The following is a 13,385-nucleotide window of genomic DNA, read 5'->3' on the forward strand; positions in this document are numbered from 1 at the left end:
CAAACAGTGGTGAGGAAAAGGGGCTGACAACAGAACTATTTTTTTTAGTTTAGAGAGTGTGTTAGGTCAGAAATTTGATGGGAGTAGCCCTCCGTTCTTAGGCTGATAAGCTATCTTTCAAGGTCCTTTATTTCCAATTAGAGCCAACTTTTGAGGACAAATCCACAAAAACAGAGCAGAGTTGTTACCAGTTTATTTATTGAACAAAGTATCCAGCAAAAGCATGGAAAAAAGATAAAGAGGAAACAGCGAAGCTCCCCCAGGGGTTGATGCAGGTCACAGGTTCACAGGTGATAGAAGGAGGCAGCGAAAAAGCTCTCTGGGCTTCTGAGAGTTGCTATTTATCACTCAAAGGGTCTTCTAAGCACCTTTTAATCTTTATCATATCTGTTATTTATTGTATCTTTTAGTACTAATTGCTTCCCAGTTTTAGCCCAAATGAATAAAGAATAATTACACATTTTAAATATCTTTACTTGCTTTGATTTAGAATCTTAGCCTTTTTATAACACTTTATGGAATATGATGCCAAAGTGGCCTCAGCTTTATGGACAGGATTGCTTGACCTATTATCTTTATCCAGCTCTTCTTGGTATCTTTCCACTCACACGAGCCTTCACGTGATGCTTACTCAGCATTTCTTTGACAGCTTCATTACCTCATCTGTAAAAAAAATGACATTATGGAAAATTTTCCCAAACCCAGATGGCCTTTGAAAACTTTCAAATCTTTTTGATTTATGACCTGCACCTGCACAACCATCCCCAGAATGAGTCACAACAAAAACAGAATTTCTTTTGATAAATGCAATTAAATGATAACATAAACTTATCCGGAATAAGTATAAATCAATCAGACAGACATACAACAAAATCAGTAGTGTTTTAACTGAATAATCAAACATTTCAATAATCCACAGTATTCTTATAATGATTATTACTGAAAACTTCTTGATTTAAAGTTATTAAAAGCAGTATAAATCCCATCAAAAACAGTATATAAAAACATATCAAAAGTTGTGTAAAAACATAAAAAATAGTATAGAAAAACATACCAAAAAAAATCCCACATTTACTTCCTATGGTACCCTTTGTTGGGTACCACATCCATCAAAAACATTCAAAAGAAATCACTTAAAAAATTGTGCAAAACTAAATTAAATGGGTGAGCTATTATGTCATGTCTATATATTTTAGCAAGCTCTAAAGAGTACTTCAAATAATATAAATGAAATACAAGCAGTTGCTGTGCAAGGAAGGGGGGGGGGTGCAATCACAGCACAGTATAAAAGTGTAACACATAATGTATATAAAAGTGTATAATATGCATGCAAGACAAACCTAAGCTAAGACTAGGAAAACTAATTGACTATTATTACAAACCAAAGACTAAACTGCAGCACATCTATTGAAAGATAAATCATATAAAGACATGATTCAGAACAAGATTTTGGCTTTCTTTATTTTTCCTCCTTTCTGTTCAATCATAATTTCATGATTACATATGAGCCCCAGTGGCGATTTCTCCTTTTTCTTCTTTTTTCAGGTTGGTCTTGAGTTGGTCGTTGATCGCCTTCAGCTTATCCCTCTCAGCAGTGAGCCTTTGGTTAACACTGGCTTGTTCCTTGATAATAGCTCTAGCAACAGCTAACATCTTATTCAAGAAATCCCATCTCTTCTCAAGCTCTCTCGCCTGACCCTTCAGACGAGTCAGCTCACGTTCCAAAGCAGCATTGCTCTTGCAGGACTGTGCATTCTGCATCTTAATCTCTTCCATTTCATATCTGGCTTTCAGGTAACCCATCTGCCACATGAAGTTATGGCGAATGAGGCGCTCAACATTCTGCTCTCTTTCTCGGTGTAGCTCAGATGGTGCTGCTTTTTTATGGCCATAATTGCCAGGGGACTTCAGGAACTTTCGCTTCCTCCACAATTTGTGGGCCCACACTGCTGGCAGCTTCTGTATTTCAGCTCGAAAGGTTTCAAACGACATATAAATGAAGAATTCTTGCACCACAGGATCTCTTATGTCTCCCCAGGGTGTCATCACTGCTTCTGGCACACCAGCACAAGGTGTACTAGGTGGGGCCGGCCAGCTGGGCTCCTCAGACTGATCAAAGGTCATGCTGATTGGGAAGAATTATCTCATTGCCTGAGAATGTGATGGTGGTGGGTCAACGGGGCTACGGGCACAGCTGATCAAGCTTCCGTACCTGTAAAGTAGTAAAACTTTAATCTACAGGATTGAGTTGAACAATGCCACACCCTGCGTGGCTCCCCTTTTCATCTCTAAAACAGGAGCCGTCCACAAATAATGTCAAATCTGCTGCAAAGGGCTCGTTATATAAATCTTCTCTTTCACTCATAAATCTGTCTACTGCAGACAATTATGAGGAATTCCTTCATCCGGAATTATCGTCCTAGAAGCAGGATTAACACTATTACATCTTTGTATGGTGAGTTCTGAGGCAGATAAAATTACTTCATACCCTGTTCATCTAACTTGGGCAATTACAAATCTGGGTCTGAAAAGTAGAGCATGCAGCCAGTGTGATGTATATAATGTGACAGGATGCCCCATAGTTATGGATGCAGCTTTGTGAAAGGCAAATGCAGCAGCTGCCAACCCCTGATAACAAGGTGGAAGGCCAGCTTCAACATTATCCAACTTTGTACTATAATAGGCTAAGGGCTGCTTACCTGTTGGAGTGTTTTGCATTGTAACATAACAGTTACTGATATTATGTTACGTTTTTGTTACTGTTGTTACTATATTTATAACTATTGTTGGTTTCCTGACACTATCACTGCATATTTAGAGCAGTTTAGTCTTCTCTTACAGTTCACTACTCTGGCTGTCTCTGTGTCCTCCTGTATTTCATGGGAGGCTTATAGCATATTTTCCTACTTATTCTTATGAATAATTACTTTTCTAATAATATTACTATTATTTATTGTTTAACTCTACTTTTAATTTTTCTCTATTTGGTATTTTATTGCCTCTACTACATACAGGAGGTCTGCCTGATTCCTTACAGCCTCCGAGCAATAAGCCGCTGACTAACAGTCTCTTTTTTTTCCTTCTAAATCTTTCTGTTTTATTCTGCCGTATGTTAAGTTACTATTACAAAGTTTAACCATGTATATTTTTTTCAACCTCTTTCCAACTGATCTTTGTCCTTAAATTTACAATATTTAGGTCTTTTTTGTTGCCAGTTGTTTGTCTGTTCCAGACTATGTATTTCTCTGCTCTGAGTCTTCACTCTGACCTTGGAGTTATCTACAGCCAGGCCGCAGCCCTTTAATGCTCCCAGCTTTCCCCGCACAGCTGCAGCTCAACAGTTTTTCTCCTCTCTTCTTTTTTTTCCTCTCAGTCAGTACTCTACTGAAATCTTGTCACCTTTAACTTATTTCTCCTTAAATTCCTCCACTCAACTTTTATCCCATTGCATCTTTACTTGGAATATGTTCTGCAATAACTGACACAAAATTTACTAACACACAAAAATCAATATATACAACAAAAAACTACTTCACCTATACATAATTACAACTATTTACACTTATTTACTTTGGCAGCCTCCTATCCTCTGCAAATCCACCAATGCTTCTGTGTATTTTACAGACAAGCGACTGACCAGGGAAGTATATCAAAACGAGCAACTTCACCCACAAAGTAACCACAACTATTTACAATTATTTACCCTTGGCCCAGATGTCACTATCAACTCAGTATATCAGTAAATTAAACTCTCTCTTTTAATTTACTCTTTAAATTTAGTCATTTATTTTACTCCTTTATGTCTGATGATTTTATTTTTTTCCTTTTTGCACCATAGTTAGTAGACATAAAGTACATGCAACACAGAGGACAGACTTGCATGTAAAGCACATATAACACGACAAAGACTCTGCTTTTTAATTAATTATAAGATAATAGTAACAATAAAATTCTCTTTCCTATTTTATTAATACCTATATTTTGATATTTTATTATGAAACTTTTTATAATGAGCAAGTTCTTTTTTTTGTCAAGTGGAACGGTGATTACCTTGACCCAGGCTGAAAAAAAAACACTTATTTATTGCAGAAAAACTGTGCTCACCTCAGTTTGCATCTGTCGTTTACTCTGGAGTACAAAGTGGAGACGCACCCGGTTCTCCCGTCCTCGCAGCACCAAATGTTGAGTCAAAAATTTGATGGGAGTAACCCTCTCTTCTTTGGCCAAAAAGCTATCTTTCCAGGTCTTTTATTTCCAGTTAGAGCCAACTGTTGAGAGCAAATCCACAAAAATAGAGCAGAGCCATTACCAGTTGATTTATTGAACAGTGTCCTGCAAAAGCATTGCAAAAAAGACAAAGAGGAAAATGCAAAACTCACCGTAAGCAGGTCACAGATGATAGAAGCAGGCAGCGAAAAAGCTCACGGGCTTTTGAGCGCCGCCATTTATCGCTCAAGGTGTCATCTAAACACTCCCCTCTTTAATCACGTCATATCCCCTGAGCTGTTATTTATTGTATCTTTTAGCACCAAATGCTTCCCAGTTTGAGCCTAAATGTTTCCTAAGAATAATTATATATTTTAAATATCTTTACTTGCCTTGATTTAGAGTCTTAGCCTTTTTATAACACTTTATGGAATATGATGCCAAAGTGGCCTCAGCTTTATGGACAGGATTGCTTGATCTGTTATCTTTATCCAGCTCTTCTGGGTATCTTTCACTCACACGAGCCTTCACATGATGCTTACTCAGCATTTCTTTGACAGTAATCAATCAGACATACATAGGATGTACTTTTAAATGAAAGAAAGCAAAAGCAGTATAAATGACAGTCATAAAGCATAATACTTAAATCAACAGTTCTCAGTCAATATAATCAAAATAAGACAAAATAAATCAAACAGCATAATCAAAACCAAATTAGGTCAATAATCAGTAGTCCATTCAAATCAGTAGTGTCTTAATTCAATAATCAAACATTTCAATAAACCAGATTATGCTTATAATCATTACTGAAAACTTCTTGATTTAAAGTCATTAATAGCAGAGTATAAAACCATACAAAAATAGCCCACAAATGAAGATGTCTTGCATAATATCTGGTTATAACCCGACAGAATACTATTTGCACTGGATACGACAGAGGCCGGGGAGAGCTCTGGAGTGGATTGGTTGGATGGACACAGGAGAAAACTCTGCTGAGTATGGCAGCTTTTTTCAAAGTTGTTTCATCAGGACTGAAGAAGACTCCAGCAGCAGACAGTACCTCGAGATCAGCAGCCTGACAGCAGAAGATTCTGCTGTTTACTTCTGTGCTCCACAAAGCAAAGTGACGAGAGACAGAAGAACAGCGGTACAAAAACCCGAAACTGCCCGTGCAGCTTCAATAACTTTTGGACTTTTTTGCACAATTGTACTCAAAATGGATGGGAAAATAGCAATTACTCATAGCAATGAATTTAGTTGTTAATTTATTTAATGCATTAGATGAACCTAGCAGGTTTACTCAGAAAAAGTGATGTTTTTCTTCAGCAGCTTTTTTTGTCTGTTTTTTTGTTTGTTTGTTTGTTTCTAATAGAACTAGATTATAGAAGGACAGAAGATTCAGAAGACAGGGATCCACAGGGATGTTCAGCCATGGTGTTTCCCCATCTGCAGCTGAGCACTGACTGACTTTTTCCAGCAGAAGTAAGAGCAGCTTATTCAAACCATATATTCATATTTATACATTACTGTGTAGTGTCTGTAAATGGCAAATCTTAGTTTTCTAGAAAAGGACTGTTGGCTGTTCTCTTTATTTAGAAAATAAAGGCCTGCTTTATTTGAAATGACACAGGAATACAGAGGAAGCCCAGATGTCCCAGTTTCTCAGTGGCACTTGAACCCAGCTTACATTTGCAGCTCTGTGTGAAGCAGGCAGTGTGAGATTTGTCTCAACACCCACGTGGGCATCTGATGTGATCTGTGGGTATCAGCCAATGTAAGCGAGTGAAAATAATATCACAAATATTTTTAGATGTTTGTAGGCACAGGAAGTGTTTTAAAGCCAAAATGAAAAGCTGAACTTTAAAAATTGTGTGAATATGATCACTATGAATGGTTTAAAATGTGGCAAAATTGCTTTGTATTTGTGTGTGGATTGGAGCGCACATTTCTCAAAAATTGCACACAAATCAGTGTAAATCTTAGTTTATGTTTTTGTGCACATGCAAAGGAACTTTGTTTTTTCCGTATGTAATTTTACCATAAACACATCCATTACTGACAGTTATTATTTCAGTATTATGCACAGTGCATGTCAGTTCATGACAGGACTTAAAACTCACAGACTGATGCTGAGTGAGTTGTGTGTTGCTGTACAGGCTCCAACAGGTTTCCTCCACTCCACAGTGAAACTGCGTGTTGTTGCTTTGAGTAGTAAAAATGTGACACAATAAACTAAACACCCAGTGAGCAAATTGTGGCAAAATACATATTCTAGGCTGAGATATAATAATAATAATAATGTGAATCATATGTTGCTGTTTTCTCCTCACATAAAACAATACTTAGAATTTAAAACAAGAAATTAATCTCTCCATTTTCTAATCTGACGTTCAAATTTTATTAAAATGAAGCTGAATGAAAAATTTGTGAGGGTAAAATTAAGTGAAGAGTATTAAGTTTGTGTTTTGAAAGGTGAAGTTCACGTCATGTCACCCAGCTGCTGCAGCAGCTGTTGATCCCAGAAGAAAATAATCTAATACTTATTTTGAAGAAAACACCACAATCATAAGTTACTTTTAGAACCATCCCCTAATTATTGTGTCATTGGCTTAGGCTGCTGGGGGACTTCCCATGACGCACTTAACTCCTTCCTGAACTCCAGTCTGCCAGTTTACATTTCTGACCAAGTGAAAGCAAAGTCAGTTCTTTTTCAGTAAATGTTTTCCTGTGAGGAGGAGTCTATGCAAAACTGTCACTCTTCTTAACTGAGTGCAGCAGATGGAAGAGAACAAAAAAATAACATGATGGACTGCAGGACAGGACTGCTGCTTTTAGCTCTCTGCTGGGCAGGTGAAAAATATCTGATAGTTCTGACCTTGTTTTTAATATGCTTTTTTTCTGTTTCTCACCCAGCTTAAATCAAGTGACTTTTCAAATGTCTTACCAGGTGTCGATGCTCAGACTCTGACAGAATCTGAACCTGTCATTAAACGGCCTGGAGAGTCCCACAGATTGACCTGCACAGTCTCTGGATTCACACTCAGCAGCTACGCTATGGTCTGGGTCAGACAGGCTCCTGGAAAAGGACTGGAGTGGATTGCTTATGTAGGCACTTTGGGTTATCCTGCCTATTATCCCCAGACAGCCCAGAGTAGATTCACCATTTCCATCGATGACTCCAGAAGTGAACTCTACCTACAGATGAACAGTTTGAAGACTGAGGACACAGCAGTTTATTACTGTGCCCGACAAACACAGTGAGAGACAGTAACAGGAGAGTCATACAAAAACTACTTCCTCTATTACCAGCACCAGGGGATATCTGGTAAACTCAGTGCCTCTTCACTGCACTGGTAATTTTATCTTTAAATGTTCATTGAAAAAAAAAAAAAGAATAAATAAATAAAATCCTCTTGCAGAATCCATTAAGGAAACCAAAACAAAATTAATAAATATTAATGCATTATCTCCTGCCCAGTGTCACTCTGAAGATTTGGGTTATACAGCATCCCTTTTGGCTGCATCATGAAGTTTGAAACAATCCAGATATGTTAAAGATTTTAATGAAGCTTCATCCAAACTCATACTACCTCCATCTGTGGGCTGCTCCTTTATTCCATTAAAAGACAACAGAAACACAATTTTCAACACATTATTAAAGCAGAAAAAATATTTGTTAAACAATCAATAAAACACAAAGCTCCATTATCATGTATAGTATAGAATCCTGATAAGTATGTCACTATGTAAAGAGTATTTCTAAACAATCAGCAAATTATCACAGCATTTCCACATGCACAGTTGTAATGACCTCACTGTCAAACCTCATTGGATTCATGGTCCCTAATTATCATTAATTCTAATACTCTGTTTACAAATCTTAGCAATTATTTTGAAAGCAATGAAAAAAAAAAGAAAAACTGCAGGTATAAAAAAAAGAAAAAATCATAAGTTTGTTACATTCTGTAACATTACTAAGACAAGTGAGATACTACATGATGTTTTTCTACACCACATCTAGTTAGTTAGTTATCACAAGTTAAAACATTCACCATGTTCAACAGGAGCCAGAGAATAAACACTGCTGGGAGCACATGTCTGCCCTCCCTGAAAGAGAGTTTATTGATTTGTAAATATAGTGACAGTGATGAGAAAATGCTAAAATAAGTTTCTGACTTAAAACACACACAAATGATTTTTTATTTTTATTGTATAGACATCAGCTGACAGCCAAAGGGTTAAAAAAGCCTTTAATGTTTAGATCATTGGTCTCCTTCCTCTGAGTGTCTGAGTTCAGAGAGGATTACAGTGAACAGTGGACTCACAGTTTGTTATGATGGACTGCAGGACAGGACTGCTTATTAGACATAGTAGCATTAGACATAGCACACGACACATGCTGTTATTTGCTTCCCCAAATACTTGAAACTTGGTTTTTGAATACCAAAAGGCTCCTGTAGAGGGAGGTCTATGCAAAGTTTACCTCCCTTATAAACAGATCATCAACGAGTCTCATTTAATTTGTTAGAGAACTTCTTGGACACTTTATCAAACATACAAACACTCAGATTACAAACTGCTGGAAAATATGGAGTATGGGGTTTCCTGGAGTTTGTTGTTCATTGTTTGTTTCCAGGGTAAGAAAATGATTTATTCTTATAAAAAAAAATAAAAACAACTCTAAAATTCTTTATTAATTTTTAATTTATTTTGTTTTTACTTGAAGGAGTTTGGAGTGAGATCAAACTGGATCAGTCTCACTCTGAGGTGAAGAGACCTGGAGAGAGAGTGAAGATGTCATGCATTATATCTGGTTATAGCCTGACAAGCTATAATATTCACTGGATACGACAGAGGCCGGGGAGAGCTCTGGAGTGGATTGGGAGGATGAGCACAGGCTCAAACTCTGCTATCTATGGCAGCTCTTTTCAAAGTGGTTTTGTCATAACTGAAGAAGACTCCAGCAGCAGACAGTACCTCGAGATCAAGAGCCTGACAGCAGAAGATTCTGCTGTTTTCTTCTGTGCTCGATCACACAGTGACAGACATCATATTGAACAGATGTACAAAAACTTTGAGTAGCCATGGGACTTCAATGAATTTGAAGTTTTTTCTTAAAAAACAGGAAAAAGAATCTCTCCATATACTGTATAATTTTACTGTAAGCAGATGAGAAATTATTCAATACTCTTATTTTTTCTGTATGAAGTCCATCCATCCATTCTCTTCCACTTATCCATTCAGCATTGGGGCGCAGGAGCCTATCCGAGCTGTCATGGGTGAGAGGCAGGGTGTGCCTTGTACAAGTCACCAGTCTTTCACAGGGCTAACACAGAGAGACAGACATCCATTCACACCTATGGGCAATTTAGAATCACCAGTTAACCTAACCCCAGTGACCACATGTCTTTGGACTGTGGGAGGAAACCAGAGTACCCGGAGAAAACCCACGCAAACATGGGGAGAGAACATGCAAACTCCACACAGAAAGGCCCGGGCCAAGGTGGATTCAAACCCAGAGCTTCTAGCTGTGAAATAACAGTGTTAACCACTGCACCACCTGTTGCCTTCAGTATGAAGTATTACTACTAAATAGATACTCTAAAATGATTTATTCTGGAAAGACAAGAAAGGTGAAAATAATTCACAGTCACTTTGAGTAACTGAGTGAAAAAAAAATTTAATTGCTTAATTGTTTTTAATAAGTACAAGTGGTGATTTTCTTCTTTGTGAGGTATTTAACACAAACAGGAACCTGAATTCTCAAACTGATTTTACAGACTCTCAGTTCACATCCAGTGAACAGCTACACTGGAGCAGACAAGGTCTTGGAAAAGGATGGAAGTGGATTCTGACTAAGTTGCTAACTAAGTTACTATGATGTAATTTGTGAGTTCAGGTCAGGACTGACAATTCACAGTAACTGTTGTTAGTTTGATTTGTTGTACAGGCTCCAGCAGTTTTCATACACACAGGCACTTGCACAGATAGACCCCTAGTGCTGCCCTTTTGCCCTGAATGAGGAATGTGCCCTTTCTGCTGGAGTCCAATTTTTTTTCTCCATCAATATTTAAAAATAAGAATTACCCTCTCTGTCATACCCCCCCCCCCCCCCCCCCCCCCCCCCCAAAAAAAAAAAAAAAAAAAGTGTTCTGATATCTGGCAACATTTATTTGAGTTTGCCCCTGTCCAGCTCTCCTAGAGTAAGTAGAGTCAGAAAAGATGTGGGGGGTAAAAATGTCAGTGGCCTCCACCTGTGAAACCATTCCTGTTTCGAGGGTTGTCTCATTATTGGCCCTCTAGTGCACCTGTTGTTAATTTCTTTAAAACCAAAGCAGCTGAAACTAATTAACAACCCCATCTGCTACTCAAATTATCAGACTAATGATTAAAAAGTTTTCCTTTATTTTATTTTATTTTTTTTTGTGAAGACCTATCCACATGATTATCATGCAGCAGATAACATTTCAGGGAACTCATTCCCACATAAACTCCTTTATGATTACTTATTTGATAAAGGCCATTAGCCATTTAAAAACTGAAGATGGACATTGTCATGATTGCTGTCTCGCTCAAGATGGCTGAAATTTGCAAATGGTGTATGGTGTAGCAGTAGAAATGATGCTATGGTTGCAGCTTGCACTGTAAAAAGTGCTTTGAGTGCTAGATAAGAGTAAAGAAACACTATAAAATTTGCAGTCCATTTACCATGGGCGAAGCTAGGAGGGGGCTGAACACAAAACACTAACCAACTTTACAAAACTGCTTGCTTGTGAGATTGGTTTGTGATTCTGAAGAGGCTGCTGGTGTCTCTAGGTGTTCGCCTAAAATTGGAAGTCAGTACATCTTATTATCCTATTCAGGGTTGCAGGGCCTATCCCAGCTGACACAGGGTACACCCTGTACAGGTCACCAGTCTGTTGCAGGGCCAACACAGAGAGACAGACAACCATTCATACTCACAGGCACTTTAGAGTGACCAATTAACCTCTGTACTATGGGAGGAAACCCATGCAGACATAGGAGAACATGCAAACTCTACAGAGCAAGAGATCCGACCCAAGGTGGAATCGAACCCAGACTTTCCAGATGTCATTCTAGCTGTGATGCAGCAGTGCTAACCACCACGCCACGGTGCTGCACTAAAATCAAAAGTAAAGTAAAGTAAAGTAAATCAGTGGCTTAAAAATTATGCTTATGTGAGCCAGCATGTGAGAGTTGAACAGAGGATAGAACAGTCTTCATGAAATTCATTGAATTGCATGGGATTATGTTAAACATCTGAACCTTGCTGCTATCAATGGGGGTAAAGTGGTAATCCCTCAATCTGCACAGCACTCTGCAGCTGCATTTTTCATTGGAGAAACATGTAACAAATGTGTCATTGCAATTATTTTGTTTTACTTAAAGCTCTGAATAAGTTTGTAAATTATAAATTTTATGGACAGAATGATATAAAACTACAAAAAATGTATCCAGTGGTTGAAATTTGGCAGCTGTTTTGTAGATAGAAATGAAGGCTGAATTGGAAAATTTTGAGAATTCAAGTGGCAACTGGGATTTTTCCAATTAACATCTCCAGTGGGACAAACATGCTGAAAGATTGTTTCAGTTCCTGCTCTAATAAGGCTCATCCAGTAACACATTTCAAAAGCAGAATGAATTATTCAAAAATTAAAGATCACATTCTGTTTTTTTAATAAAACTGGGGAGATAGGTGAATTGTAGCCATGCTGCCCCCCTTCTGGAGGTGCTGCCATTAAAAAGACAGAAACAATAGTGAAAACATATAGGGATGAGTGAGGAAAAAAAATCATCTCATACTTTGTATACATACACACATACACAGTATAAGGTTACAAAAACCTCTGCGATAGAGCAGAAGCATACATATAGCATGGGAGCACTAGGGTGGGGAGGGATGGAAAGGGGAGCCAGCGGAGGCTGGGGTGGGGTTGGGCTACTGTGGGGCTGACTCAAACTCCCTCCTCAGCTAACAGTTCTGATAAGATGTATAGTTCATCACCAGGTCAGGGAGATCAGTCCAACACAGGTCAGAAGAAGACAGGACAGCGGGGGTGTAGAGCATCTGTTTACAAAACATCCCGAAGACAATTTGATAAGCGGCAGTCCAAGTCCAGGGAGCCGAATTCCTGATTCTACGACTTGTTTTGGGTACAGACTGCACTGATTAATTTGTTGACAGCCTTCAGTCTCTCTGGCACCTCTCTGTGGCAAAAAAATCCAATTCATCCGAATCTTCTTGGTTTGTTCCTTCGCCGTGCAGAAACAGATACATACACCTCCAAGATCTTACCCCTCCGAATCAGCTCCAGATATACTGAGTCTGAGTTGAGTCTGCACCTTCCTGCATTCTTGTCATAAGCAGCCTTACCAAGGCCAGACAGCTGCCTAGACTTCCTGAATTGCAACGACAAGCCAGGTATCTCCAGGTCCAATTCGGAGCTATCCCAGTGTCAATAAGCCAAATGTGTGTGTCCTCCATTGGCAATACGGCCAGGCACGTCATCTTCCACACCACTCAGGAATCCATAACGTAGCCAGCTGGAATGTCAATTAATAAGAGAGCACAGGGTTCTCCTTCCCCCAATCTCCTCATGGTGAAAATTTGATCAAAATAATGGCATTGAGAGACCAGCTGACCAGATCCATAATTATAAATTCCAGTTCCGAAGTTGTGTGAAGAGAGGCTCTAAAGCAGCAAAGCAGGGGGAAAAGGAAGGGCTGGGGAGAGAAGAAAAGTGCGACCATCTCTGCTGAGAGCTGAAGAGAAAAAAAAAAATGTAATATGTAAACTGATTAATTTCCCCACATCATGAATAAGTCTACACACGAACACTCCTTTTTTTTTCTCAGGGGAGGAGTCAGTGTAAAACTTTTTCATCTCATCTCTACTTATCTGACTGCTTGTAACAGTGGACACACAGTGAAACATGATGGACTGCAGGACAGGACTGCTGCTTTTAACTCTCTGCTGGGCAGGTGAAGTCTCTAAGTGATCTGGCTTTATCTTTATAAAGTTTATTTTTGTGTTACTGACATTTCTCAAATGTTTTCATGTTTGCATTAACAGGTGTTGACGGTCAGACTCTGACAGAATCTGAACCAGTGGTTAAAAGGCCCGGAGAGTCCCACAGACTGACCTGCACAGCCTCTGG

At 38.6% G+C, this 13,385-nt stretch overlaps 2 protein-coding genes across 4 annotated transcripts in view; one reads left to right on the forward strand and one right to left on the reverse strand.

Annotated features, from left to right (window-relative positions):
• The window catches only part of LOC115783986 (serine/threonine-protein kinase pim-1-like), a 1,015,907-nt gene that overhangs the window by 29,119 nt on the left and 973,403 nt on the right, over positions 1-13,385 (forward strand). The window lies entirely within an intron of this gene.
• Positions 194-4,451, reverse strand: LOC115783996 (uncharacterized). Its single transcript, XM_030735035.1, has 3 exons — positions 4,380-4,451; positions 4,105-4,268; positions 194-2,212 (listed from the first exon to the last, which is right to left on the reverse strand). Exon 3 carries the CDS (start codon positions 2,122-2,124, stop codon positions 1,498-1,500), a length of 627 nt encoding a protein of 208 aa, XP_030590895.1. The 5' UTR covers positions 2,125-2,212; positions 4,105-4,268; positions 4,380-4,451; the 3' UTR covers positions 194-1,497.

The sequence above is a fragment of the Archocentrus centrarchus genome, chromosome 8, assembly GCF_007364275.1.
Source record: "Archocentrus centrarchus isolate MPI-CPG fArcCen1 chromosome 8, fArcCen1, whole genome shotgun sequence".
NCBI classification, from domain to species: Eukaryota; Metazoa; Chordata; class Actinopteri; order Cichliformes; family Cichlidae; genus Archocentrus; species Archocentrus centrarchus.